General features: G+C 37.6%; 1 protein-coding gene across 1 annotated transcript in view; it reads left to right on the top strand.

The window, feature by feature from the left end:
• ADGRL3 (adhesion G protein-coupled receptor L3) overlaps window positions 1-27275 on the top strand; it is a 1741359-nt gene that overhangs the window by 1395349 nt on the left and 318735 nt on the right. Inside the window, exon 12 of the mRNA XM_053703187.1 lies at window positions 14008-14046. Within this exon, the coding sequence (XP_053559162.1) occupies window positions 14008-14046 (39 nt within the window). The remainder of the gene's footprint in view (window positions 1-14007; window positions 14047-27275) is intronic.

The raw sequence follows: 27275 nt of genomic DNA, 5'->3' as shown, positions 1-27275 counted from the left end.
GAATGTAATCTTTCTAATCTTCCTAATTAACATAATAAGAAATTAAAGCTGTGATCTAAGGTTGTTTATGAATCTGTAGAAAGTAAGGGTGCTTGGTCTATAGGGTGCTCATTTTCAGGTTGGTTTATCATATCCATGCATAAGGGTTTTAAGATAAAGCAGACTTGGAAAATAATTAGAAATTCTCAATTATATATGTAAATTATAATTATCCAAATAATTTGAATATATAAATAGGTGTGGATGTACGACTCTCTTGTTTACTTGGCATACTTTTTTGAACTTTATGATCTAATTTTCGTAAAACTACACTACACTAGTAGAGTCAGATGTCATGGTTTCCGGGTTGTTTCTGCAAAGAAGCAGCACTTATTTTACTTCTTTTTCATGGTAGGATTAATCTCAAAATTTGGACTACTGGCAGATCTTGACTAAATTTGGATACCCCTACTATATATGGATATGTGCTTGTACATGCTAATACATTCTGCTAATACATTTTAGGCTAGATTACAAGTGAAGCACTAATTTATCGTGCACCCGCAAATAGGCCTGTTTGCAGGCATGCACTAAATAAACAGCGAGCTTGCGGTAGCAATTAGCGCTCAAAAAATTAACCAGAGATCATATCTCTGGTTTATTTTTTAAAAGTGCCCCATTTTTTAAATGTAAAACAGCACTAGGCAGTTTGAAAGGGTTAAAGGCGGCGCGTGTGGGGTGTTAGAAAAAAAAACAGCACTGAAAAGTACCTTTACATTGCGGTCTATGGAAACTGTGTGTTCCCTGTAAATATAAATGTGTATATACACATATTAACACATAAATATATATGTATTTAATAATATACATATATATTTACACTTTGCTGCCATCGCTGCGCTACAAACCTCCTTCACTGCGCGAGGTTCGTATGCCATGTGTCACGGCATGAGAACGAGGCTACCATTGGAGCCTATGTAAGCACGCCCTTGTGAGCGCAATGCTTCCCATTGCTGTCAACTTATAATACCCCGCTGTAAAGTGAAAACCGCCTTAAAGTCAAACAATGCGGTTTTAGCTTTCTTTTCACTTGCCAGCGTATTTAAAAACTTGAAAACATGTTTGAACTTATATATATATTAGTGTGCAATAGCACTAAGTTTAGTTTAATACTAGCACAGTACAGTATTCAATAAATACTGTAACCGTAAAATAGTGACAATGACTGTAGTAAAATTTGCCAGTCTATAACACTGAGACACAGTTTGCACTGAAATGCTGTAAACAGAGTGAACTGTGCATAACAAAATGGTACCAGTCACTTTTCTCGCAATCTCATGATGATTACAGCACTGTTTCAAAATCCTTGGAGGTTGAACTTCCGCTCCACAAAGCGCTGTATTAGCGAAGCGCTGTAAAGTGAAGCGCTGTAAAGTGAGGTATACCTGTGTATATATATATATATATATATATATATATATACATATAATTACACACCAAGAGAAGCGCACTCTGAGGAACGAAGAAGCAGCTCAATAGCTTGTTATAGTGCAGCTTCTTTTTATCCCAGTAATGCTTTTAACAGAGTAGAACTTAGATTTTAATATAGCAGATGAGGTTGAAGGAAGATGAAAAAATCATTAAATTCAACCTTCAAAAAAAAAAATTTGATCCCTGTGTTTATAATAAAATTCTGCCACTGTGCACACTGATATGTTTAAACAACCAAGCCATTTAACACAAGTAATCAGAACCTTGGATTTTGTTGTTGGTCAAATACACATTTAAGCCAGCTAAAGGTATCGTATTGTGCTTCCAACTGTAAAAAAAAAACAAAAAAAAAAACTTTGAGGGATATTTTTTTTTTTTTTTTTTAAAGATTTTTATTGAGGTGTGCGACAAATACAAAAGTAAACAACAAAGGCATAAAAAAAGCTATACAGATGTTACTCTTTGGTAACTGAAAGGAATAACATTTCCAGGTCTACTCGAGCTGACTACCCGTTAACAGTTCGGAATGTACTTGAAATAATCTAGGCCTTTCTTAGAAATAAAATAAAATAATTTCAATTAAGTAAGATATACAAAGTGGACTCTGGGGTACAACAGTGAGTAACCATTCACAGTAATGTTGAGCCTGGATATATAGGACCTCTTTTTTTTTTTTTTTTTGTATTGCATTAAGGTAACTACTATGCAGGTCATATCTAGACCAGTGGAATGTAAACATAAATGCTAAATTTTAGTTACATAAATAGGGTGGGAAGATGGGGAAAGTACAGCGGGCAAGAGCCGCTCAAGTGAAAGTTTCTGGTATCTAGGGTTAGAAGGAAACAAAATTAAAATTAGAGGAGCAGATAAGTGGGGGATTGGGAGTAAGGCAGAGGACTGAGATATGTTATCTAGCGCTGTATATGAGGTATACCCCTATATGGACTATCTTTGGTAGGAAATGTGCTTTGACTACCTCTAAATAAACTGGTCTTCTGGAGTAGTGGAGTGCTGGTTGGCAATCAGAAATATATATCAATAAAGTTGCATGTGTAGGTAGATATAGTTTATAATGAGTAAAGTCGCAACCGTATAGGAATCTTTTCTAGATTGAAATAGTTACTTTAACCATTGCTATTATTTCAATTCAGGTTCTCTTCTTTTAGTGTGTTAGTTCTTAGTGTAAACATATGTTATCTTTAGTGCCTAAAGGGCTCTATGGAGCAAATCTAGCAAACTTAAATAAAGCTTAAAATGTCTTCTTCATTAATAACAGAGAACAAAAACAGTAGATAATCATAAAGCATTCCGTCAAAATAACAACCTGCTGAACAAGATATAGTCACATAGTGCAACTTAACCATGCTGTTGCCTAAAAAAAAAAAAAAAAAAAAAAGGATCATTAAAACTAGGTAGGTAATAATGTCCAATTCAGCACCTAAATGCAAATGTGGTATATGACCTCTTAACCCACTCCAGATTTTGTGGGAATTAGACCAAATCGAGCAAGTTTGTAAGTGTAGTTCAATGGTGGTCTCATAACCCATCTCAGGGCTGACTGCAGGGCAGAAAAGTTCCCCTTGAAATAGCGATACAACCTGTATAGGTCCGCAAACACAGTGAAGTCCTGCCTGGGTATTTTCATTGCAGCACGGCTGAAGAGCCCCTGAGGGAGGGGAGTATGTGGCCCAACATTAGGTACAGCTGTGGGTAGGATATTGCCCGACCTGTTATCAGACAATGTTCCGGTGTCTGAGAGCGTAATGTGGTGCGACTCACTTACAACCCCTAAGGGGTTTTGGCCAGTAGATGTTTCATCCTCACTGAGAGCACGTTTTCTGACCATCTGAAGGTTGGTCCCCATACTTCCATGTTGCAGGGTTGTCAGTGATACTTGCGGCAGTTGTTTAGCCAACTTCATTAATGCTAGCAAGCTTTGCTTGACGTTGGCATAGTGTTGCGGTAAGATGGACTCCCTCTCCTCTTCATGCTCCATGTCCTTGCTTGAGGTAAGAGAAATGTATAGAGGTAGCCGCTAAGAAGAACTGCAGAGATCGTTGTCGGTTATCCTCTGTAGATAAGACTGTGGCCTAGATACCAGTAAAGAAGGGGGGGGGGGAGATCACGGGGGTTCAGCTGCTCTGAATGCGTAATGCACAATTTTCTTATTGAGCAAGGCAGGTGTGTTAAAAGTAAAGAAAGGAGAAGTCCGGTTGCAGGTCCAGATTTTCTCCTACCAGACTGCCTGCCTGCTGCTGCTAGTTGTGTGGCGATAGGATAAGAGAGTATATGACTTTACCATGCTGGAAAAAGAAGCTTAAGATGGCGTTGTAAATTTTCAGTGCTTCAGAGCTGTGTCATGTAGGAGCTTTGCGGTGGAGCTATGTCCCTTTAGTCTGTATTAAGTTAACCAAAATAAGTACACAATGGAGACAAGTGAGGCAAAGTAGGAATTGGTTATTTTCTCAGAGAAAATGCCACTTTGGGCAGCTTAATATAATATTTGGTCCTAGAGCTCAATGTGAAAAACGTCTGCTCCATTCGGCGGTTGGCTCCGCCCCCATTTTGAGGGATATTTAATTTCCTTTTCTCTAGCCTTCAATTGATATTAAAAGCACACTAAACTACATTGTGATATTAATGAATTATTTATTTTAATTATTTTTGCTGTAAAATACATTTTCTGTCCACTAGTAGGTGGTAAAACACCCAGCATAAAATAGCTTTTATTCCCTCTCACTTTCCCATAATCCTTTGGTCAATTTTCTGTATGTGGTGAAACTTGAAGTGCTTATATTTGAGACCCATTTCCTCATCTGAGAACCTACAGGAAAGAGGTGTAGACAGGAGGTTCAGTCAGGCAGTGAAAAGGTGAGATGTCACCGGCCTCCCAGATAAAATGTGAACATGCCCGCAAATCGCTTGGTCTACAGTAGGCTGTTTCTTCTTATAACCTTACAGAACCTTGGCCCTGTGTTTGCACTGCTTTGGATGCACCCGTCTACTGGAAGCAGTCCTCTGAAGCTAAGGTGAGCACAGCAGATGAAAGTGCTCACAGGTAAGTCCGCCGGCTGCTATTATGAACCTGTAGATGTTTCACATAGCCTGGGAAAATAGACATAAACACCATTTAACACTATGCACAGTTTTAGACACTTTTACAAAACAGTTCGATTGAAGCACTATCTCTTTAAATTTAATGCTATTGGCTTTAGTGCACACTGGAGCTCCGTTAATCGTCTGCAGCAGGCCCTCTATTAAGAGGAACAGAGCCAAGAGTTCAAATTGTTCAAGAAAATGCGTATTTTGGATCTCAACTCTAATTACATTTTTTGAAAGTTCTGACTTTTAAAATGCAGACAATGCATACTATATTTCTTTTTGAAGGTCAATTTATGTCATCCATAGAATTAAAAGATAACTATTTGCTTAACCGTATTCAAAGGGATAATACCAAATTAATCAGATTTGACTGAAACAGGCTTTATCAGTTTGTGGTTCTTCCCTTTGGGCTGGCAATGACACCAATAATTTTTGCAAAAGTTCTTGGAGCTCTATTGTCAGTAGTGATAGCTTACAAGATCACGGTAAAGCCTTACCTAAGATCACATTCAGGTACAGGATTCTCTCTAGATAGGTTTCATTCAAGTTGCAGAAGGATTGTTCTCTTCTTTAACTCACTGCTCTTCTAATAGGTCTTCAATGCATGGAAGTAGTAGGTCTCATGGTAGAGGCTACAAATGCCATACGTTTTCCTAGATTCCATTTACACCCTCTATAACTAAAAAACAGTGAAATGGCGATTACAATCTGTCTCAGAAGATCCCCTTAGACTTCAAGACAAGGCAATCCCTAACATAGTGGAAACTTCACCAATATTTTATTCAGGTGACCTCCTTTCAGGTTGGGTGCAGTCCTGGGTTTCTAGAGTTTGGTCTTCTAGAGTTTGGTCTTCTCAGGAGGCAATGTTACCATTCAATATCTCAGAACACTGCACAATTTTCAGGGCTCACCAGTGCGGGCCCTTATTAAGACAGGAGCCATTTCTGAGATTTCATTGTCACTTATGTCATTCACCAAAGCTGCAACTGAAGTGCCTTAGTGATGAAAGAGGTAGCCCACATCCTGACTTGGGCAGAAAGCTATCATTGCATGTTTTCAGCAGTCCACATCCCAGTTGTGGACTTTCTTAGTGATCATTACCTTCAACCTGGTGAATAGTCATTATATTATTAGGTATCCAACCGGATTGTGAGTTTTGGGAGCAGGCCATTCATAGAACTATGAATTCATGCTTTAATCACAAGCTTCTCCAGTATTGTGTAAGATCTTAAGATCCACAGGCAACTCTTAAAGATGCTTTAATAATTCCCTTTCCATTCCATCTGATGTACATCTAGAGTAATAACCAGGATAAAAGCAGAACAGGCTTCTGTAATACTGATTACTCTGGCATGACCGCGCAAGAAATGATATGCAATCTTACACAAATGTCCTATAACTAATTCTCAGGAAAGACCTCTCTCAAGGTCTCTCTTTTTCATCAAGACCTCAACTCTGTAAGTTTGACGACATGGTTTCTGCAAATGGATTCTCTGATCAAGTGACATTGTAATGCAAGCCCTAAAGTCTGTTAGCAGATGCATTTATCACAAGGTATGGGAAACCTTTCTTTTCTGGTTTGAGACTAAGCATTGCCAATTCTTTTTTAAATTTCTTGTTGGCACCCTGGTGGATGTGTTTTTTTAAATGAGAGTGCACTTCTACATATATATACAGGTGGCCCTCGGTTTACGCCGGTTCAATTTATGCCGTTTCAGAATAACAACCTTTTTTCAGTCATGTGACTGCTATTGAAAAGCTTTGGAAAGCAAAGTGCACTAATTAAAATAGCCAGTAGGTGGAGCTGTCCTCTTGTTTTGCAGCAAAGTTATGCAACTTAACAGCCTGAAATTGATCTGTGTACACAGAGCAGACATTAGCTATCGAGCAACAAGTTTTAGCAGCCACTTCCCTATTATATTCCTGTCCAGCTGCTTGAGGTGAGGGTGCCTAACTGCCTATTAATCACTGCAGATTGAAATGCATAGAATAGGTGCAGACCCAATATTATCTAACACGCTAACAATGCAGAGAACTGTTTGCAGAAAAATGCAAGTAAAAAAACGTTTTTGTTTATTAAACTTAGTTTGATGATGCAGTCTGTTGTGTGATTATTTAAATAGGTGCTGTTAGCAAATGTTTTTGTTCATTAAACTTAGTTTGATGATGATACAATCTATATTATTAGGTTTATAATGCTGTTTAGCATTTAAAGTCTTAATTTCAAAGCTTTAAAAATAATGTTTTAGATGTTACTTATGACAATTTTGAGAGGTGCCTGGAACCTAACCCCCTCACTCCCCATTGACTTACATTATAAACTGGGTTTCAATTTACAACGGTTTCGATTTACAACCATTCCTCCTTGAACCTAACCCCGGCGTAAACTGAGGGCTACCTATATATACAGTATATATAAACATTATTACTGATCACACATGCATTGTTAATATGTGCTAATTCAACCAGTCTTTTGCAAGCCCTGGTGAAATTCCATTAAAAAAAAGTCAAATTACACTCTGACCAAAATATATTATGGCCAAAAAAGGCCTAAAACATAGAGCTCTATTGGTGGGTTGATGGAGGGCCGCAAAATTTTAAGAGCCTAGGGCAGCACAAAACCTACATTTGCCACTGCCCTTCCCTGAGTTTTTATCAGGGCAAAGCTGTTTTGAAAACAAACTATTCTTTTCTTCCTAAAGTGGTATCTTCTGATAGAATTTATCATGATATCATCTCTTTGTCCATCTCCAACAAATGCTAAAGAGAAAATTCTTCACAAATGGAGGTGGATGGAGCCTTGAAAATGTATCTTTAAGCCACAAAATAATTTACTTTCTGCTAGATTACGAGTTATGCGCACTATAGGGAAATTAACTAACGCAACAAAAGTTGCATTATTTAACCCTCTATAGCGCAGTCATTACAAGTTTTCAAACAGCCGGCTTGTGCGTGCAATATGTTGGTTCTAGGCTCCATACCACAAAAAATTCAAGCGCTGTTTTGACGTGATCGTGCACGCTTTCCCCATAGACATCAATGGGGAGAGTGGGTCGGAAAAAAGCCTAACACCTGCGATTGCAGAATGAAAAGCTCCGTAACGCAGCCCCATTGATGTCTATGGGGAAAAATAAAGTTACGTGTAATCCTAACACTCTAACATAAACCTCACGTCTAAACACCCATAATTTGCTGCCCCCGACATCGCTGTCACCTACATAAACTTATTAACCTCTAATCTGCCACTCCCGATATCGCTGCCACCTAAATAAAGCTATTAACCCCTAATCTGCCATACCCAACATTGCCGCCACTATACTAAAGTTATTAACCCCTATTCCTCTGAACCCCAACATCGCCCACTCTATAATACATCTATTAACCCCTATTCCGCCACTCCCTGACATCGCCGCCACTAAATAGTTATTAATCCCTAAACCTTTGACCTCCCACATCACTGCCACTAAATAAACCTATTAACCCCTAAACCACCAGCCCCCCACCTCTCAACAACCTAAATTAAACTATATTAACACCTAACCCTAACGTATCCCTGACTCTAACAACCCCTAATTTTAACATAATTAAAATAGAGCTAAATTAAAGTTACAATTATTAACTGAATAATTTCTATTTAAAACTAAATACTTACCTGTGAAATAAAATAACAAACACTAAAATTACTAAAATTAAAAAAACATATCATTGCAATAAATAACCAACAAAATTATCCAAAACAATAAAATTATACTAATTATAATACCATTTAAAAAAAAAACACCCCAAAATAAATAAGCCTAATCTAGAATAAACTACCAAGGGCCCTTAAAAGGGACTTTTGTGGGCCCTTAAAGGGGCCTTTTGTAGGGCATTGCCCTAAAGTTAACAGCTCTTTTGCTACAAAACAAAACAAGCACCCCCAAAATAAAACTAAAGTAAAACATAATCTACCCATTTCCCTGAAATGGGCATTTGTATGGGCATTGCCCTTTAAAGGGCATTTAGCTCTTTTTCATGCCCTTAAAAGGGCATTCAGCTCTTTTATGAAATGCCCAACCTCTAGTCTAAAAACAAAAACCCACCCAAATGAAAAAAATACATTACACAAAATAAATTATCAAAAAATAATAAAAAGTATTCCTATTCTAATACCCATTTTAAAAAAAAAAACACCCCAAAATAAAAAACTTAATCTACAATAAACTACCAATATCCCTTAAAAGGGCCTTTTGTAGGGCATTGCCCTAAGTTAAACAGCTCTTTTACCTGAAAACCCCCCACTAACATTACAAACCCCACCCCCCAAACCCACAAAATAAAAAAAACTATCTAAAAAACCTTTGTATGGGCATTGCCCTTAAAAGGGCATTTAGCTCTTTTGCATTGCCCTGAAAAGGACATTTAGTTTGTTTACGAAAAGTCCAAACCCTAAACTAAGAAAAACGCCACCCAAAAAAAACCCTTAAAAAAACCTTGAAGATCCATTTACAGTTTTTGAACTCCCGCTTGAACGATCTTCATCCAGGTGGCGAAGTCCTCATCCAGGCAGTGAGAAGTCTTCATCCAAGCGGCCTCTGCTATCGTCATCCAGGCGGAGAAGTCCTCATCCAGGCGGCGAGAAGTCTTCATCCAGGGCGGCCTCTTCTATCTTCATCCAGGTGGCATCTTCTATCTTCATCCCGGTGGCATGGAGTGGGTCCATCCTGAAGACATCCGGATGTTTTGAACTGCCAATAGGATTTCAGTAGCTCTCATCCTATTAGCTGATTTGAATTTCCAAAATCAAATCAGCCAATAGGAATGCAAGGGACGCCATCTTGATTAGTGTACCTTGCATTGATGATTCAGTGTACAGCGGCGACCATGTGAAGAGGATGCTCCGTGCCGCATGTCTTCAGGATGGACCTGCTCCGTGGCACCGGGATGAAGATAGAAGAGGCCGCCTGGATGAGGATTTCGCCGCCTGGATGACGATAGAAGAGGCTGCTTGGATGAAGACTTCTCGCCACCTGGATGAGGACTTCGCCGCCTGGATGAAGATCGTTCAAGCGGGACTTCAAAAATGCAATTTTAAGCAGCTTTCTAATTTACTTCTATTATCAATTTTTCTTCATTCTCGTGTTTTCTTTATTTGAAAAAGAAGGCATCTAAGCTAAGGAGCCAGCCACTTTTTTTATTTGTTCTGTCCAATCAGCAAGGAAAACTCAGGTTGTTCACCAAAAATGGTTTGGGATCTAAACTTACATTCTTGCTTTTCAAATAAAGATACAAAGAGCATGAAGAAAATTCGATAATAGGAGTAAATTAGAAAGTTGCTTAAAATTGCATGCTCTATCTGAATCATGAAAGAAAAAATTTGGGTTCAGTGTCCCTTTAAGACCGCTGCTCCCTAACTGGTCCGTCTGCTCTGAGGATGCGGACATTAACCCGCCTGATCCTATATGATCGGATTAATTCACACACACCCTGCTAGCGGCCGATCGGCTTCGAATCTGCAGGGGGCGGCATTGCACAAGCAGTTCACAAGAAGTCAGCATTCATCGATGTCTGTCGGACATGATCCTCTGAGCGGATCATGTCAGACAGACCGATGATAAATCAGCCCCATAGAGCGGTTTCAAGTGTTTTTGTAGCATGCTTTTTCTAAATGGTGTGCACTGTAAAATAGTTGCACTTCACTATGAAACAAAAACTTTTATCCTAGGTTATTTTCAATAAATATTAAAATGTGGTAGTTTGTTTGCAGTTATATAAATTTCATTTTTGTATATTAATTGTCTGAATTTGTTGTTCACTAATTAGTTGTTGTGAGAAATAAAAACATAAGAAGTACAAATGTTTGCAATGAAGGTTATTGGCCATGGGAGTACAATTGATTGACTGTTGGAAAATCAATTTCTAGTAACACAACTTTGCAGCCAGGGGTTAAGTTTACTATTCTATATTTCAAAATGATAACACTTTATTTTTAATGGGTTATTTTATCACATTTAGAGGAAGAAAGATGATTTTAACATATGGCCTCAGCAAATTGGGCAAAGTGTATAAATAATTGCAACTACACAGCCTGACAACGGGACCTCAGTGTCCTAAAAGCTTGCAGTTGTATCCACTATTAGTTAGTTATTAATGGTATCACCTGTACATCATTTTTCTAATTTTCTTGCAAAAAGGTTTTTTACTTTTTTTTTAATACACTTGCTGACACAGTACTACACAGCTAAAAATGCAAAAAAAAGTGTGATATTGTGCTAAGCCTGTGAAGAAAAATTACAAATGATCTATTTTTTCTATATGAGCCTGTATATGTATTGTCTATATTTTAATATGTATGGAAGTGACGTATATAAATTGTTTTAAAATTGTGTTACAAAATAGATTTTTTTTTTTCTGGACAAAAACTACCAAAGAAAAGATAACTGTAAATAATTTTGAAATCTTTCCATCCTGTATGTCCAACCTTAATTGTGATTTAAAGCAATCAACCCTTAAATGCTTACCTATTCTCAATATGTATTTTACTTAAAGGTATAGTCTACACCTTATCCATCTTAAAGTCTTACCTTAGATAAAGCTGCAAATAGCCTCCTGCACCTTTTCTATATCATGCAGAAGGAACGGTAAAGAAGCTATTTTAAAATTAATATTGTTTCTGGACACTTTGAAATGGCTGCCAAGCTCCACCCACTGATGACATCACAATATGTGCTGCATTGGGTGTCCAATCACAAAACGGCTCACTAGTTGGATATAACAGAATGTCAATGCTATTGAGCAGAGTGCTCAGATGCAGCCCAGATCATAATGTCACCAGTTAATTTTAAAAAAACTTTTTTACTGCTGCATGATATAGAAAAGGTCCAGGAGGCTATTTGCAGCTTAATCTTTAGACTTTAAGATGACTAAGGTGTTGACTGTCACTTTAATGCAATTCCTATTTTTTGCGAGAAGAAAAGATGTTTTTTAGAATATCAATGTTGTAAATACCAAAAATGTTGAACAAAGTTTGAAAAATATGAAACTGTACTACTATACTATATAGTATATAACTGTATACTATACTATACTTCAATTTCACAGCTGTCTCTTAAATTTAAAGATGCTCTATGAGGATGAGGATCTACTGTTGTTCTTCTTTATATCCCAGAAGCTAAACTTCAAATGAAACAAAGAATAGTTCAACATAGTAATAGTGCTCTAACCAACTCAGGGCTGGATTACGAGTGGATCGTTGTTGAGCGTGAATGATAAGGGGTGTATTTGGTTTTCCACTCCTATTTCAAGTTGAAAGTAAATATGATCGCTTGAGCCCAAATTCAAGTTTACACGCGTTGGGTTAGCGTGACCTTATAGCTCTGGTTAACTGATTCTCAAAACAAAAAAGTCTCACAAAACACTTCAAAAATACATTAAAAAGTGCACTTACACTCATAATAACACAATTTAACAAAAAAGTTAGAAAGGCTCAAAGATATGAGGTCTCAGGTGTTTAAAAAAAAACACACACACAGGTATACATGTCTAAAGATCTGTACATGTGTACATATGCATTTATGTATTTATATGTGTATATATGTATTTACAGACATATATAAGCAAATAAACACACAAATGCATATGTAGACATATATATAAGTGCATTGGAGTCCTATGAAAACATGAAAAACATTTTCTTCATATTTAATAAAGTGTTATACTGTGTAATTACTGTAAATATTTCACATTCCGATGTTCTGCACATATAAGTGTTTATAAATAGATATTCATATATATATACTGTGTATATATATATATACACACTATATATATATATATATATATATATATATATATATATACTATATATATATATATATATATATATATATATATATACTATATATAAAAAGTCTTCTGGCCTGTCTAGATTTGTTAATGAACTACACAATGAGTTATTTTTTATATATATATATATATATATATATATATATATATATATATATATATATATATATATATATATATATATAGTGTATATATATATATATATATAGTATATATATATATATAGTATATATATATATATATATATATACTATATATATATATATATACTATATATATATATATATATATATACACTATATATATATATATATATATACTATATATATATACTATATATATATATATATATATATATACACTATATATATATATATATATATATATATAATATATAAAAAAAAATAACTCATTGTGTAGTTCATTAACAAATCTAGACAGGCCAGAAGACTTTTTTCCCCCCACAGAAAACCTCTGAATTACATTGTTTCCAATGCAGCAAAGGATTCTGGGTACGATATGCAAATGAGGTTCACAATGACACACTTTTTTACTTCAAGTCTGCTTTTACGCAGACTCCCTTTATGCCAAAGCAAGCTTATAAGCTGTGTAATAGTAATAATAACAGTAATAGTGCTTCAATAGTTCTAAGATATGCACCCAGCAATAAATAAACCCAATATTTTCACAAGGGGTTCCACTTTATTTCCAAATACAGGTACAAACATTTTAAAAATTATTATTATTATTATTATCAGGTATTTGTAGAGCGCCAACAGATTCCGCAGCGCTGTAAACATAGTCGGTGTACAGGATAGCTTTTGTAGGGGTCAAGTGGGTAGAGGGCCCTGCCAAGAGTTTCACTGTTGTAGTCGGCTCTTATGAAGCGATCTGTAAACAGCTGGGCCCATAGGCTTACAATCTAAGGGATTCAAAGGGAAAGCAATGGCGTTAGGAAAGGCTAGTGTTGGTTGTATGCATCCCTGAATAGTAAAGTTTTTAGGGAGTGCTTGAAGCTGTTAAAACTAGGGGAGAGTCTTATGGAGCGAGGCAGGGAATTGCACAAGATGGGGGCCAGTCTGGAGAAGTCCTCTAAACGTGAATGTGAGGAAGTAACAAGAGAGGAGGAGATCCTGAGCTGAAAAAAAAAGCTTAAAAACAAAAGTAATTATCTTTTTACAACAACTCTGCCTTAACTGCACACACTATATAATTTGGTAAGCGTTTTTATGAGAAGAAATATCTACACTGTAAATATTTGAAGCTCAGGTATTTCCATGATAAACAGTCTTGGGTATGTTTCCACCTCTCCTTGTGTTGTAATGACGCTGCATTCTCCAATGTGCCTATGAGTCTTTGTCATGAATTCTTGACAAAGAGAATATGAGAGAAAAAAGATTCACACCCCTATACAACATCTTTGAATTTAAGGGACTGATGTAAAATTGTGGTATAGTGGCACAGTCATATTTATAAGATATGCATTTAAAATTATATGCTTATGGAAATATGCAATGCAAACTAAATTGTTAATATAATTTAACAATTGATATTTTAATGTTCTTAGATTTCCTAATTTATATTTTCTTTGCTTAATCCCTATTAATACAGCTGCAGAAAAGAGAGCGATCATGCAGAGCATACGTCCAAGTAGGTTTTTCATTTTTATATATAGATATGGCTGATTTGTAATATTGCTCTTTCTCTCTCTCTCTCTCTCTATCCCCCTTTATATATATACACACACACACACACAACATCTGTCTGTCTAGCTGTCCATTTGGATTTTAAAAGTTGTGCTAAAATGTAGTTACTTCAAAACTGCCACATTCACATTTTTCAAGTTGATTTAAAGTTATTTAAATGTAAAAAGTGCTAGAATGATATTTCCTGAAATTCCATTGCATTATAATGCACATAAACAGCGGAACACATTTTCTTCTGTTAATTGTGATCAGTCCACGGGTCATCATTACTTCTGGGATATTAACTCCTCCCCAACAGGAAGTGCAAGAGGATTCACCCAGCAGAGCTGCATATAGCTCCTCCCCTCTACGTCACTCCCAGTCATTCTCTTGCACCCAACAACTAGATAGGAGGTGTGAGAGGGCTATGGTGATTATACTTAGTTTTATATCTTCAATCAAAAGTTTGTTATTTTAAAATAGCACCGGAGTGTGTTATTACCTCTCTGGCAGAGTTTGAAGAAGAATCTACCAGAGTTTTTGCTATGATTTTAGCCGGAGTAGTTAAGATCATATTGCTGTTTCTCGGCCATCTGAGGAGAGGTAATCTTCAGATCAGGGGACAGCGGGCAGATGAATCTGCATAGAGGTATGTAGCAGCTTTTATTTTCTGACAATGGAATTGATGAGAAAATCCTGCCATACCGATATAATGTCATGTATGTATACTTTACACTTCAGAGAATTACACTGTAAGAAGTACATAAAGCTGTTTAATAACTAGAAATTATGTTTAACGTTTTTGCTGGAATGTAAAATCGTTTTCATTTGCTGAGGTACTGAGTGAATAAATGTTTGGGCACCATTTTTCCACTTGGCAGTTGCTTAAATCTGTTTTTTTTCTGTCAGTTTCTGTTCTCCCTCACTGCTGTGTGTGAGGGGGAGGGGCGGTTTTGGCGCCTTTTCTATGCATCAGTTTTTTCAGTCAGCAGCTCATTGTATTTCCTGCATGATCCGGTTCATCTCTACAGAACTCAGGGGTCTTCAAACTTATTTTGAGGGAGGTAATTTCTCTCAGCAGAGCTGTGAGAATTATAGTTGATTGTGATAAAAAAAAAAAAAAACGTTTATTCTGTAATTGTTTCCTGCTTTCAGAATTTGTTATCTTTGCTATTGGGATAAACCTTTGCTAAAGTTGTGTTGTTTACAAGGATTGAGGCTATAACTGTTTCAATTTATTAATTTTCAACTGTCATAGATTTTCTGTGCTTCTTAAAGGCACAGTACGTTTTTAATTGAATTGTATTCCAAGTTGCAAGTTTATTTGCTAGTGTGTTAAACATGTCTGATTCAGAGGATGATACCTGTGTCATTTGTTGCAATGCCAAAGTGGAGCCCAATAGAAATTTATGTACTAACTGTATTGATGCTACTTTAAATAAAAGTCAATCTGTACAAATTGAACAAATTTCACCAAACAACGAGGGGAGAGTTATGCCGACTAACTCGCCTCACGTGCCAGTACCTGCATCTCCCGCTCGGGAGGTGCGTGATATTGTAGCGCCGAGTACATCTGGCCGGCCATTACAAATCACATTACAGGATATGGCTTCTGTTATGACTGAAGTTTTGGCTAAATTACCAGAACTAAGGGGTAAGCGTGATCACTCTGGGGTGAGAACAGAGTGCGCTGATAATATTAGGGCCATGTCAGATACTGCGTCACAGGTTGCAGAACATGAGGACGGAGAACTTCATTCTGTGGGTGACGGTTCTGATCCAAACAGACTGGATTCAGATATTTCAAATTTTAAATTTAAACTGGAAAACCTCCGTGTATTACTAGGGGAGGTGTTAGCGGCTCTGAATGATTGTAACACAGTTGCAATACCAGAGAAAATGTGTAGGTTGGATAAATATTTTGCGGTACCGACGAGTACTGAGGTTTTTCCTATACCTAAGAGAATTACTGAAATTGTTTCTAGGGAGTGGGATAGACCCGGTGTGCCGTTCTCACCCCCTCCGATATTTAGAAAAATGTTTCCAATAGACGCCACCACACGGGACTTATGGCAAACGGTCCCTAAGGTAGAGGGAGCAGTTTCTACTTTAGCTAAGCGTACCACTATCCCGGTGGAGGATAGCTGTGCCTTTTCAGATCCAATGGATAAAAAATTAGAGGGTTACCTTAAGAAAATGTTTGTTCAACAAGGTTTTATATTGCAACCCCTTGCATGCATTGCGCCGATCACAGCTGCAGCGGCGTTCTGGATTGAGTCTCTGGAAGAGAACATTAGTTCAGCTACTCTGGACGACATTACGGACAGGCTTAGAGTCCTTAAACTAGCTAATTCATTCATTTCGGAGGCCGTAGTACATCTAACTAAACTTACGGCGAAGAATTCAGGATTCGCCATTCAGGCACGCAGGGCGCTGTGGCTAAAATCCTGGTCAGCTGATGTTACTTCTAAGTCTAAATTGCTTAATATACCTTTCAAAGGGCAGACCTTATTCGGGCCCGGGTTGAAAGAGATTATCGCTGACATTACAGGAGGTAAAGGCCATGCCCTGCCTCAGGACAATGCCAAAACTAAGACTAGACAGTCTAATTTTCGTTCCTTTCGTAATTTCAAAGCAGGAGCAGCATCAACTTCCTCTGCACCAAAACAGGAAGGAGCTGTTGCTCGCTACAGACAAGGCTGGAAACCTAACCAGTCCTGGAACAAGGGCAAGCAAACCAGGAAACCTACTGCTGCCCCTAAAACGTCATGAATTGAGGGCCCCCGATCCGGGATCGGATCTAGTGGGGGGCAGGCTTTCTCTCTTCGCCCAGGCTTGGGCAAGAGATGTCCAGGATCCCTGGGCGCTAGAAATAATATCTCAGGGATACCTTCTGGACTTCAAATCCTCTCCTCCAAGAGAGAGATTTCATCTGTCAAGGTTGTCAACAATCCAGACAAAGAAAGAGGCGTTTCTACGCTGCGTACAAGAGCTCTTGTTAATGGGAGTAATCCACCCAGTTCCACGATCGGAACAGGGACAGGGGTTTTACTCAAATCTGTTTGTGGTTCCCAAAAAAGAGGGAACTTTCAGACCAATCCTGGACTTAAAGATCCTAAACAAATTTCTAAGAGTTCCATCGTTCAAGATGGAAACTATTCGAACAATTTTGCCCATGATCCAAGAGGGTCAGTACATGACCACAGTGGATTTAAAGGATGCTTACCTTCACATACCGATTCACAGAAATCATTACCGGTATCTAAGGTTTGCCTTTCTAGACAGGCATTACCAATTTGTAGCTCTTCCATTCGGATTGGCTACGGCTCCAAGAATCTTCACAAAGGTTCTGGGCACTCTTCTGGCGGTACTAAGACCGCGAGGAATTTCAGTAGCTCCGTACCTAGACGACATACTGATACAAGCTTCAAGCTTTCAAACTGCCAAATCTCATACAGAGTTAGTACTGGCATTTCTAAGGTCACATGGATGGAAGGTGAACGAAAAGAAAAGTTCACTCGTTCCACTCACAAGAGTTCCCTTCCTGGGGACTCTTATAGATTCTGTAAAAATGAAGATTTACCTGACAGAGGACAGGTTAACAAGACTTCAAAGTGCTTGCCGCACCCTTCATTCCATTCAACACCCGTCAGTGGCTCAATGCATGGAGGTAATTGGCTTAATGGTAGCGGCAATGGACATAGTACCCTTTGCTCGCCTACACCTCAGACCACTGCAACTGTGCATGCTAAGTCAGTGGAATGGGGATTACTCAGACTTATCCCCTTCTCTGAATCTGGATCAAGAGACCAGAAATTCTCTTCTTTGGTGGCTTTCTCGGCCACATCTGTCCAGGGGGATGCCATTCAGCAGACCAGACTGGACAATTGTAACAACAGACGCCAGCCTTCTAGGTTGGGGTGCCGTCTGGAATTCTCTGAAAGCTCAGGGACAATGGAGTCAGGAGGAGAGTCTCCTGCCAATAAACATTCTGGAATTGAGAGCAGTTCTCAATGCCCTCCTGGCTTGGCCCCAGTTGACAACGCGGGGTTTCATCAGGTTTCAGTCGGACAACATCACGACTGTAGCTTACATCAACCATCAGGGAGGGACACGAAGCTCCCTAGCTATGATGGAAGTATCAAAGATAATTCGCTGGGCAGAGTCTCACTCTTGCCACCTGTCAGCAATCCACATCCCGGGAGTGGAGAACTGGGAGGCGGATTTCTTAAGTCGTCAGACTTTTCATCCAGGGGAGTGGGAACTTCATCCGGAGGTCTTTGCCCAAATACTTCGACGTTGGGGCAAACCGGAGATAGATCTCATGGCGTCTCGACAGAACGCCAAGCTTCCTCGTTACGGGTCCAGATCCAGGGATCCAGAAGCAGTCCTGATAGATGCCCTGACAGCACCTTGGGACTTCAGGATGGCTTACGTGTTTCCACCCTTCCCGATGCTTCCTCGATTGATTGCCAGAATCAAACAAGAGAGAGCATCAGTGATTCTAATAGCACCTGCGTGGCCACGCAGGACTTGGTATGCAGATCTGGTGGACATGTCATCCTGTCCACCTTGGTCTCTACCTCTGAAACAGGACCTTCTGATTCAGGGTCCCTTCAAACATCAAAGTCTAACTTCTCTGAAGCTGACTGCTTGGAAATTGAACGCTTGATTTTATCAAGACGTGGGTTTTCTGAGTCAGTTATTGATACCTTAATACAGGCTAGGAAACCTGTTACCAGAAAGATTTACCATAAGATATGGCGTAAATACCTATATTGGTGTGAATCCAAAGGTTACTCTTGGAGTAAGGTTAGGATTCCTAGGATATTGTCTTTTCTACAAGAAGGTTTAGAAAAGGGTTTATCCGCTAGTTCATTAAAGGGACAGATCTCAGCTCTGTCCATTCTGTTACACAAACGTCTGTCAGAAATTCCTGACGTCCAGGCTTTTTGTCAGGCTTTGGCCAGGATTAAGCCTGTGTTTAAAACGGTTGCTCCACCATGGAGTTTAAACCTTGTTCTTAATGTTTTACAGGGCGTTCCATTTGAACCCCTTCATTCCATTGATATAAAGTTGTTATCTTGGAAAGTTCTATTTTTAATGGCTATTTCCTCGGCTCGAAGAGTCTCTGAGTTATCAGCCTTACATTGTGATTCTCCTTATTTGATTTTTCATTCGGATAAGGTAGTTCTGCGTACTAAACCTGGGTTCTTACCTAAGGTAGTTACTAACAGGAATATCAATCAAGAGATTGTTGTTCCTTCTTTATGCCCAAATCCTTCTTCGAAGAAGGAACGTCTACTGCACAACCTGGATGTAGTCCGTGCTCTAAAATTTTACTTACAGGCAACTAAGGAATTTCGACAAACGTCTTCTCTGTTTGTCGTTTACTCTGGGCAGAGGAGAGGTCAAAAAGCTTCTGCTACCTCTCTTTCTTTTTGGCTTCGTAGCATAATTCGTTTAGCTTATGAGACTGCTGGACAGCAGCCTCCTGAAAGGATTACAGCTCATTCCACTAGAGCTGTGGCTTCTACTTGGGCCTTTAAGAATGAGGCCTCTGTTGAACAGATTTGCAAGGCTGCAACTTGGTCTTCGCTTCATACTTTTTCCAAATTTTACAAATTTGACACTTTTGCTTCATCGGAGGCTATTTTTGGGAGAAAGGTTCTTCAGGCAGTGGTTCCTTCTGTATAAAGAGCCTGCCTATCCCTCCCGTCATCCGTGTACTTTTGCTTTGGTATAGGTATCCCAGAAGTAATGATGACCCGTGGACTGATCACACTTAACAGAAGAAAACATAATTTATGCTTACCTGATAAATTCCTTTCTTCTGTAGTGTGATCAGTCCACGGCCCGCCCTGTTTTAAGGCAGGTAATATTTTTTAATTTATACTCCAGTCACCACTTCACCCTTGGCTTTTCCTTTCTCGTTGGTCCTTGGTCGAATGACTGGGAGTGACGTAGAGGGGAGGAGCTATATGCAGCTCTGCTGGGTGAATCCTCTTGCACTTCCTGTTGGGGAGGAGTTAATATCCCAGAAGTAATGATGACCCGTGGACTGATCACACTACAGAAGAAAGGAATTTATCAGGTAAGCATAAATTATGTTTTTTACTGGCTTTTTTAATTGAAAGATAATTTAAAAATGGTCAATGTTTACTTTCCATTAATAGTCTGAATCTATCTATACAATTATCCACATGTTTTGTGGATCCAGTGGGCAAGTAAACACAGCTCATGTCCACATAATTTATAAGTTATGACTTAGAAGAACAGAATTAAGGGTTCTATTCCAAACTTTTTATTGTTGCAAATAAAGAAAGCCTATTTTGGATTTCAAAACGTTCAAAATGAGAGAATTCTTACTGTACTTACTTTAGTGCAGGAGGGTACATTTTTATCTTCCATAAAATTAAGATTCCTATTTGCATATCACTATTCACAGAGATCATACAAATTAATCAGATTTGACTTAACAGGTATTACCATTTTGTGGTGCTCAGTGGCGTATGTAGGTTTTATGCTGCCCTAGGCACTCAAAATTCTGCTACCCCCCTCCCCGCAAGATTTTTGCCTTTTTGGCCTTAATTTATTTTTTATGGCATTTCAAAAGTAAATGTTCACCATACACACAGGCACAGGCACATTCACACACAGATATATATATATATATATATATATATATATATATATACACAGACACACATATCTATCTATTGCTGCAATATATATATAAATATAAATAAAAACAAACAAACAAAGATTTCTTGAAATAATTTTTCCCCAAACACAATACTGGGTGCTAAAAGCCAACAGAACTAAAGACAATAGCTAGCTGAATAAATTAAAGTTTCAGAGTTATCTTTATGGGCACTCTCTTATTTTACCCTCTAGAATGTAAGCTCCTTGGGCAAAATCATCCATTATATACCTGTATAATACTTCTAAAATAACTGCAAGCTTCTTATTAATATATCTACAAAAAATGTGCTGCCCCCCTCCAATCTGCTGCCCTAGGCAAGTGCCTTGTTTGCCTAGGCCAAAATACGCCCCTGGTGGTGCTCCTTTTTGGCCTGGCAACAGCACCATGAATAGCCACAAAGGTTTTCAGAGCTCTTTTGTCTGATGTAAGAGCTAAATAAATCACAACACAACATTCTGGTACAGATCACTCAGAAACATACAAATGTTCTTCGGTTCCTTTCTAATCCATGGTTGTAAAATCCAATTTTACAAACCAGACTCTCCTTTTTTGGTATCATCCTATATAATAAATGGCCAAGTATGTTTGTCAGATGCAGTCATGTGACAAACATACCTGGCCATTTGGATCCTGACACTCAGCACTCAGCACAGAGCAAGGCTGAAGCGAAGTGTCAGGGAGCATGGCCCACAGGAGCGTCGCAAAGGGGGTGTGACCGGGGGGCGTGACCGGGCGGGTGTCGCCGCATTGGGGAAAGGGGGGGAGAAGGGCCAAAGAGGGGGGGATAACCAAAGGGTGGGGGAGAGCCAAAAAGGGGGGAGAGAGAGAGCCAAAGAGGAGAGACTGCCAAAAAGGAAAGAAAGCCAAAGGGGGGGGAGAGCCAAAGGGGGGGGAGAGAGCCAAAGGGGGGGGGAGAGCCAAAGAGGGGGGAGAGAGAGAGCCAAAGAGGAGAGAGAGCCAAAGAGGAGAGAGAGCCAAAGAGGAGAGAGAGAGCAAAAGAGGGGGGAGAGCCAAAGGGGGGGGAAAGCCAAAGAGGAAAGAGAGCCAAAGAGGAGAGAGAGCCAAAGAGGGGGGAAGAGAGAGCCAAAGACGGGGGTGGAGAGAGCGAAAGAGGGGGGTGGAGAGAGCCAAAGAGGGGGGAGAAAACAAAAGAGGGGAAGAGAGAGCCAAAGAGGGGAGGGAGAGAGCCAAAGAGGGGAGAGAGAGAGCAAAAGAGGGGAGAGAGAGAGCAAAAGAGGGGAGAGAGAGAGCAAAGGAGAGGGGGGAGAGAAAGCAAAAGAGAGGGGGGAGAGAAAGCAAAAGAGAGGGGGAAAAGAGAGCAAAAGAGAGGGGGGAGAGAGCAAGGGGTGGGACCACTGTACTGCAAAAAATGACTTGTGTACACGGGCTTTAGTACTAGTCATATATATTGTGTGTCTCACAGATCAACACAGACTCAAATTGCAGAAGGCCTGTGTTCTTCTTCAACAATCTTATCTTCCATCAGTGCTTGAATGCATGGAAGTAGTTAGTCTCATGGTAGAATCATCAAATGGGGAGTACCTTTTGCCAGATTCGATTTACATCCATTGCAGCTTCGAATGTTACAACAATGGAGCAGAGATTACAAAAACCTGCCTCCAAAGATATCTTTAGACTTCAAGAAAAGACAATTTCTAACTTAGTCTATAAAGAATTTTGTAGATTTGTCTAGGAGCTAAGTCTAAACAGCACTGGCCACACCCACTGTCCATACTCCTCACACAGTGTGAAATTCATACAAGAACAAACAACACCAAAAGATTGTGGGAGGCGCCTGCAACGGCTGGCTGTCAGTAATATTTATAATAAAAAGTAAAAAATAAACCACTTCTAAACAAGAGAATTCAAGCCTCTGATTTAAATAAGCAAATTTTTAATACTCTAAAATTAAAGAACACAAAAAACAATACTCAATATTTTAAAATTTCTTTGACACCGGTGTCATCTAACAACTAAATACACTTAATTAATTTAACAAGTAACCATAATGGTTTAGACACATTATATAATATACAGATATATAAAACTCAAACTTATAACCCCTTTCTTTCTTTTTTTGTTACGAAACAAAGAATGCTATTTATTCACACTCACTAGTGCATAGGTGTTTCACTAAGATAATATTTTATAGGGATTTGACTCGCAATTGCTATTTCGTTGCAAAGTTTTAAATCCACATAAGTTATATGAATATTGAATTCCAAAAGACAGTTGAAGCAGACAAAAAAAAGAGGTTCATCAGTTAATTACTTTCCAGTTTTTGGTTTTCTGGTGTTTAAAAGTTAATAGGCAACAGGCAACGACCTTTTACCTTTCTTTACACCAGCGTTCTTTGGTGGCTAATAGCTCCTAGTTTAAGCTGGATATCAGCCTTTTCACCTCCACCGGTCAGCTGTTGCATGTAGTTTTGTGCGCGCACTTATTTGAAAATGCTCCTACCGTTTTACCTGTACACCTTTATCCAATCCTGGTGTGATCAAATGATTTGGTTAACGGTTATGGGAGCAAAAGTTTGTTGTTTAAACATCAATCTCTTTCAAACTGATGTTCAATTATATCCTTTCTCACAGGAGCTTTTAGACATGTACCCACATGTATCGGCTCCCACAGAGCCTTTGTCAAGATAATTAGTCCTGCTTGCTCCTCCCTTAATAAAGGTGTTCAGATTAACCCCTTCTTATGCTGTGTTTTTTGTTTAAAGTAAAAACATTCTGCTTTTTTTATCTCAGGTGTTCCTTTCAGGTGTTCTTTAATAAAGGTGTTCAGATTAACCCCTTCTTATACTGTGTCTTTTGTTTAAAGTAAAAACATTCTGCTTTTTTTCTCTCAGGTGTAACTTTCAGATGTTCCTTTTTTATTCTATGCTTATACATAAAAGTCTACATTTTCCATCTTTACGTTGTTTCTTATTATTAAGAAAAAAAATTCAATTAAAAAATTAAAATTAAAATCCATTTCATATATCTAAAATAAAAAACACTAAATATTAAAAATTATTAGAAATTATTAAAAAAAACAAGTGCTTGAACTCTCCTGCCTGCACTTCTAGTTCACTTTTCACTATAAATATTATAATTATAATTTAGACTAATGTTCAAAAAATATATAAAATTCTTTGTAAGCAAAATTTGATCAACAAACAGAAAACCAATATTTTATCTAAAAAATTAAAAAATTAATATTTTAGGAATAATAATTTATTTTATTTCATTTTCTTCAGGGGCTCTCAAATACTTCATACGGAGATTTATTATACTAGACTTCTCAGATCTAGCTCACTATTCAAAACCAAGGGGTGTAATGTCCCAAAATTATAAATTCTGTCTCTTGTCGTAGGAGTTTTTTCTCCATATCGCCTCTCCTTCCATCTGGGAATACCTTTTTAATACCCCAAAATTTCATACAGCTAACCTTTTCCTGATGTACTTCATGGAAATGTTTATATAGTGCCATATCTTTTCTATGATGCTCAATACTTAAAATATGCTCTCTTCTCCTGTCCCTGAGTTTTCTACATAATAGATGGACAGATTGAGACTAGGACTTTCTTTAAAAATGTGGGCACAAATAATTATATAGATTCTAATAGTTGCCATCTTGATACATGGAAGAAGAATATACCAAATGGACAATTGCTAAGATTAAGGAAAATTGCATGAAAATAGAGGAATATGAAGGACAATCTAAAAATTAAAAAAGTAGATAAACAAAGTTTATTAAGAAAGAGGAACAAGGGATTAAGTAATAAAAATAAGAATTATTTTACAAGTGAAATGAATATACCAATAAAGCTACCCATTCTTCACAATACAAACTATTTAAAAAAGTGATAAATAAACATTGGCACCTTTTGCTAAAGGATCCCCTACTAGGCCCTAATCTAGGTAGAAATCCCAGATTTATATATAAGAAAGTACAAAATTCTAAAAATCTATTAGCACCGAGTGAATAGAAAAAGAAAAATATATCAATGTTTCGCAAAGGAATTAGAGACTTAGAGGGAAATAAAATAGGTTTTTTTCCCTGTAACTCTTGTAAATCATGCAAATTCAGCAATAAACTAAAAAGTCAGAAATCACAAAAAACAGGAAAAATATTTAAAAATAATGGAATAATTCGCTGCTCAGATGAAAATGTAATATATGCCATAAAATGTGAATGTAATTTGTTATACTTTGGTCAAACAAGTAGAAAACTCAGGGACAGGATTAGAGAGCATATTTTAAGCATTGAGCATCATAGAAAAGATACGGCACTATATAAACATTTCCATGAAGTACATCAGGGAAAGGTTAACTGTATGAAATTTTGGGGTATTAAAATGTTATTCCCAGATGGAAGGAGAGGCGATATGGAGAAATAACTCCTACGACAAGAGGCAGAATTCATTTATAATTTTGGGACATTACACTCCTTGGGTTTGAATAGTGAGCTAGATCTGAGTAGTCTAGTATAATAAATCCCTGTATGAAGAATTTGAGAGCCCCTAAAGAAAATGAAATAAAATAAATTTTTATTCTTAAAATATTAATTTGTGATTTTTTAGATCAAATATTAGTTTTCTGATTGTTGATCAAATTTTGCTTACAAAGAATTTTATATTTTTTTTTTAACATTAGTCTAAATTATAATTATAATATTTAAAGTGAAAAGTGAACTAGAAGTGCAGGCAGGAGAGTTCAAGCACCTTGGTTTTTTAATAATTTTTAATATTTAGTGTTTTTTATTTTAGATATATGAAATGGATTTAAATTTTTAATTTTTTATAATTGAATTGAATTTTTTTTTTATTAATAATAAGAAAGAACGTAAAGATGGAAAATGTAGACTTATATGTATACGCATAGAATAAAAAAGGAACACCTGAGAGAACAAAAGAAGAATGTTTTTACTTTAAACAAAATGGAGCAGAGATTACAAAAACCTGCCTCCAAAGATATCTTTAGACTTCAAGAAAAGACAATTTCTAAATTAGTCTATAAAGAATTTTGTAGATTTATCTAGGAGCTAAGTCTAAACAGCACTGGCCACACCCACTGTTCACACTCCTCACACAGTGTGAAATTCATACAAGAACAAACAACACCAAAAGATTGTGGGAGGCGCCTGCAACGGCTGGCTGTCAGTAATATTTATAATAAAAAGTAAAAAATAAACCACTTCTAAACAAGAGAATTCAAGCCTCTGATTTAAATAAGCAAATTTTTAATACTCTAAAATTAAAGAACACAAAAAACAATACTCAATATTTTAAAATTTCTTTGACACCGGTGTCATCTAAAAACTAAATACACTTAATTAATTTAACAAGTAACCATAATGGTTTAGGCCAGTGATTTGCAACCTTTTTTTTGCCATGGCACACTTTTTTACATTAAAAAATCCTGTGGCACACCACCGTCCCAAAATTTTACAAAATCACACATTGTAGCCTAATACAGGATATATATATATATATATATATATATATATACACACACACACACTGTACTGTGATGCCATGCCTCCTACAAACTATACATGACATATTGACATTCATTCACAAACACCCCCGCACTGTTGTCAGTCTGCCGCGGCACACCTGAGTATCTCTCACGGCACACTGGTTGAAAAACACTGGTTTAGGCAAAGTATATAATATGCAAACAGACAGCTCGGGCTGTGCAATTCAATGCAAGGATCAAAAGCAAAAAATAATGTTAAATGAGCAGCACATTATATTCGTGTGTGCTAGCTGAAACAATGTATCGCTTTGTCCAATTATGAAACAATTGTAGTAAACCTGTGTTGATTGTTGCAATTGATTACCAAGACCGTTAACCCCTTACATTCGCAAGACTCATCGTTATAAATAAAACATAAGCTAGACAGTTCTAGCAATAACAAACTCACTTGATTCTGAGAATGAAATCCAATGTCAGATGAGATCCAATGTCAGATGAGATCCAGGAAAACGGAACTGTTATATTCACTGTTAGTAGCGCAATTTGTAGCAACAGTCACAGATACTGCCTGTGTTCATAGCAGCATCACGGCTTGTTACACAGGTGTTGAGAAGGGCTCCCCTGCTAAGCCCTCGTTTGTAATGATAAGTAAACAGAAATTAGTTCAACACCTCTGATTGTAACAAAAATAGAACCCAATAATCGAAAAAACAGAAAGGCTGATGAAATAAGTGTTAAAACTTCACCTTTAATTGAAATTCCGTGAGTAAAAAACAAAGGCACAGCACACAGACCTGACTACCGCTGACGCGTTTCCTGCCCTATTGGGCACTTCATCAGAGCTACCTAACAGGTGTGTAAGGACTCCTTAAAAACAGGATGTAAGCCCTGCACACCTGCTGCATAATTAATTATAACAAAAAATGGAAATTTTGTGTGTATTGTGAAATAAACATCCAATCCAACGTGTAAAACAATAATAAACATTATGCATAATAAATAAACTTGAGAATATCGATCATA

This window comes from Bombina bombina, chromosome 2 (assembly GCF_027579735.1).
Source record: "Bombina bombina isolate aBomBom1 chromosome 2, aBomBom1.pri, whole genome shotgun sequence".
In the NCBI taxonomy this organism is placed as follows: domain Eukaryota; kingdom Metazoa; phylum Chordata; class Amphibia; order Anura; family Bombinatoridae; genus Bombina; species Bombina bombina.
Note: the sequence above shows the minus strand (reverse complement) of the source record. Positions and strands in the feature narration are given on the sequence as shown.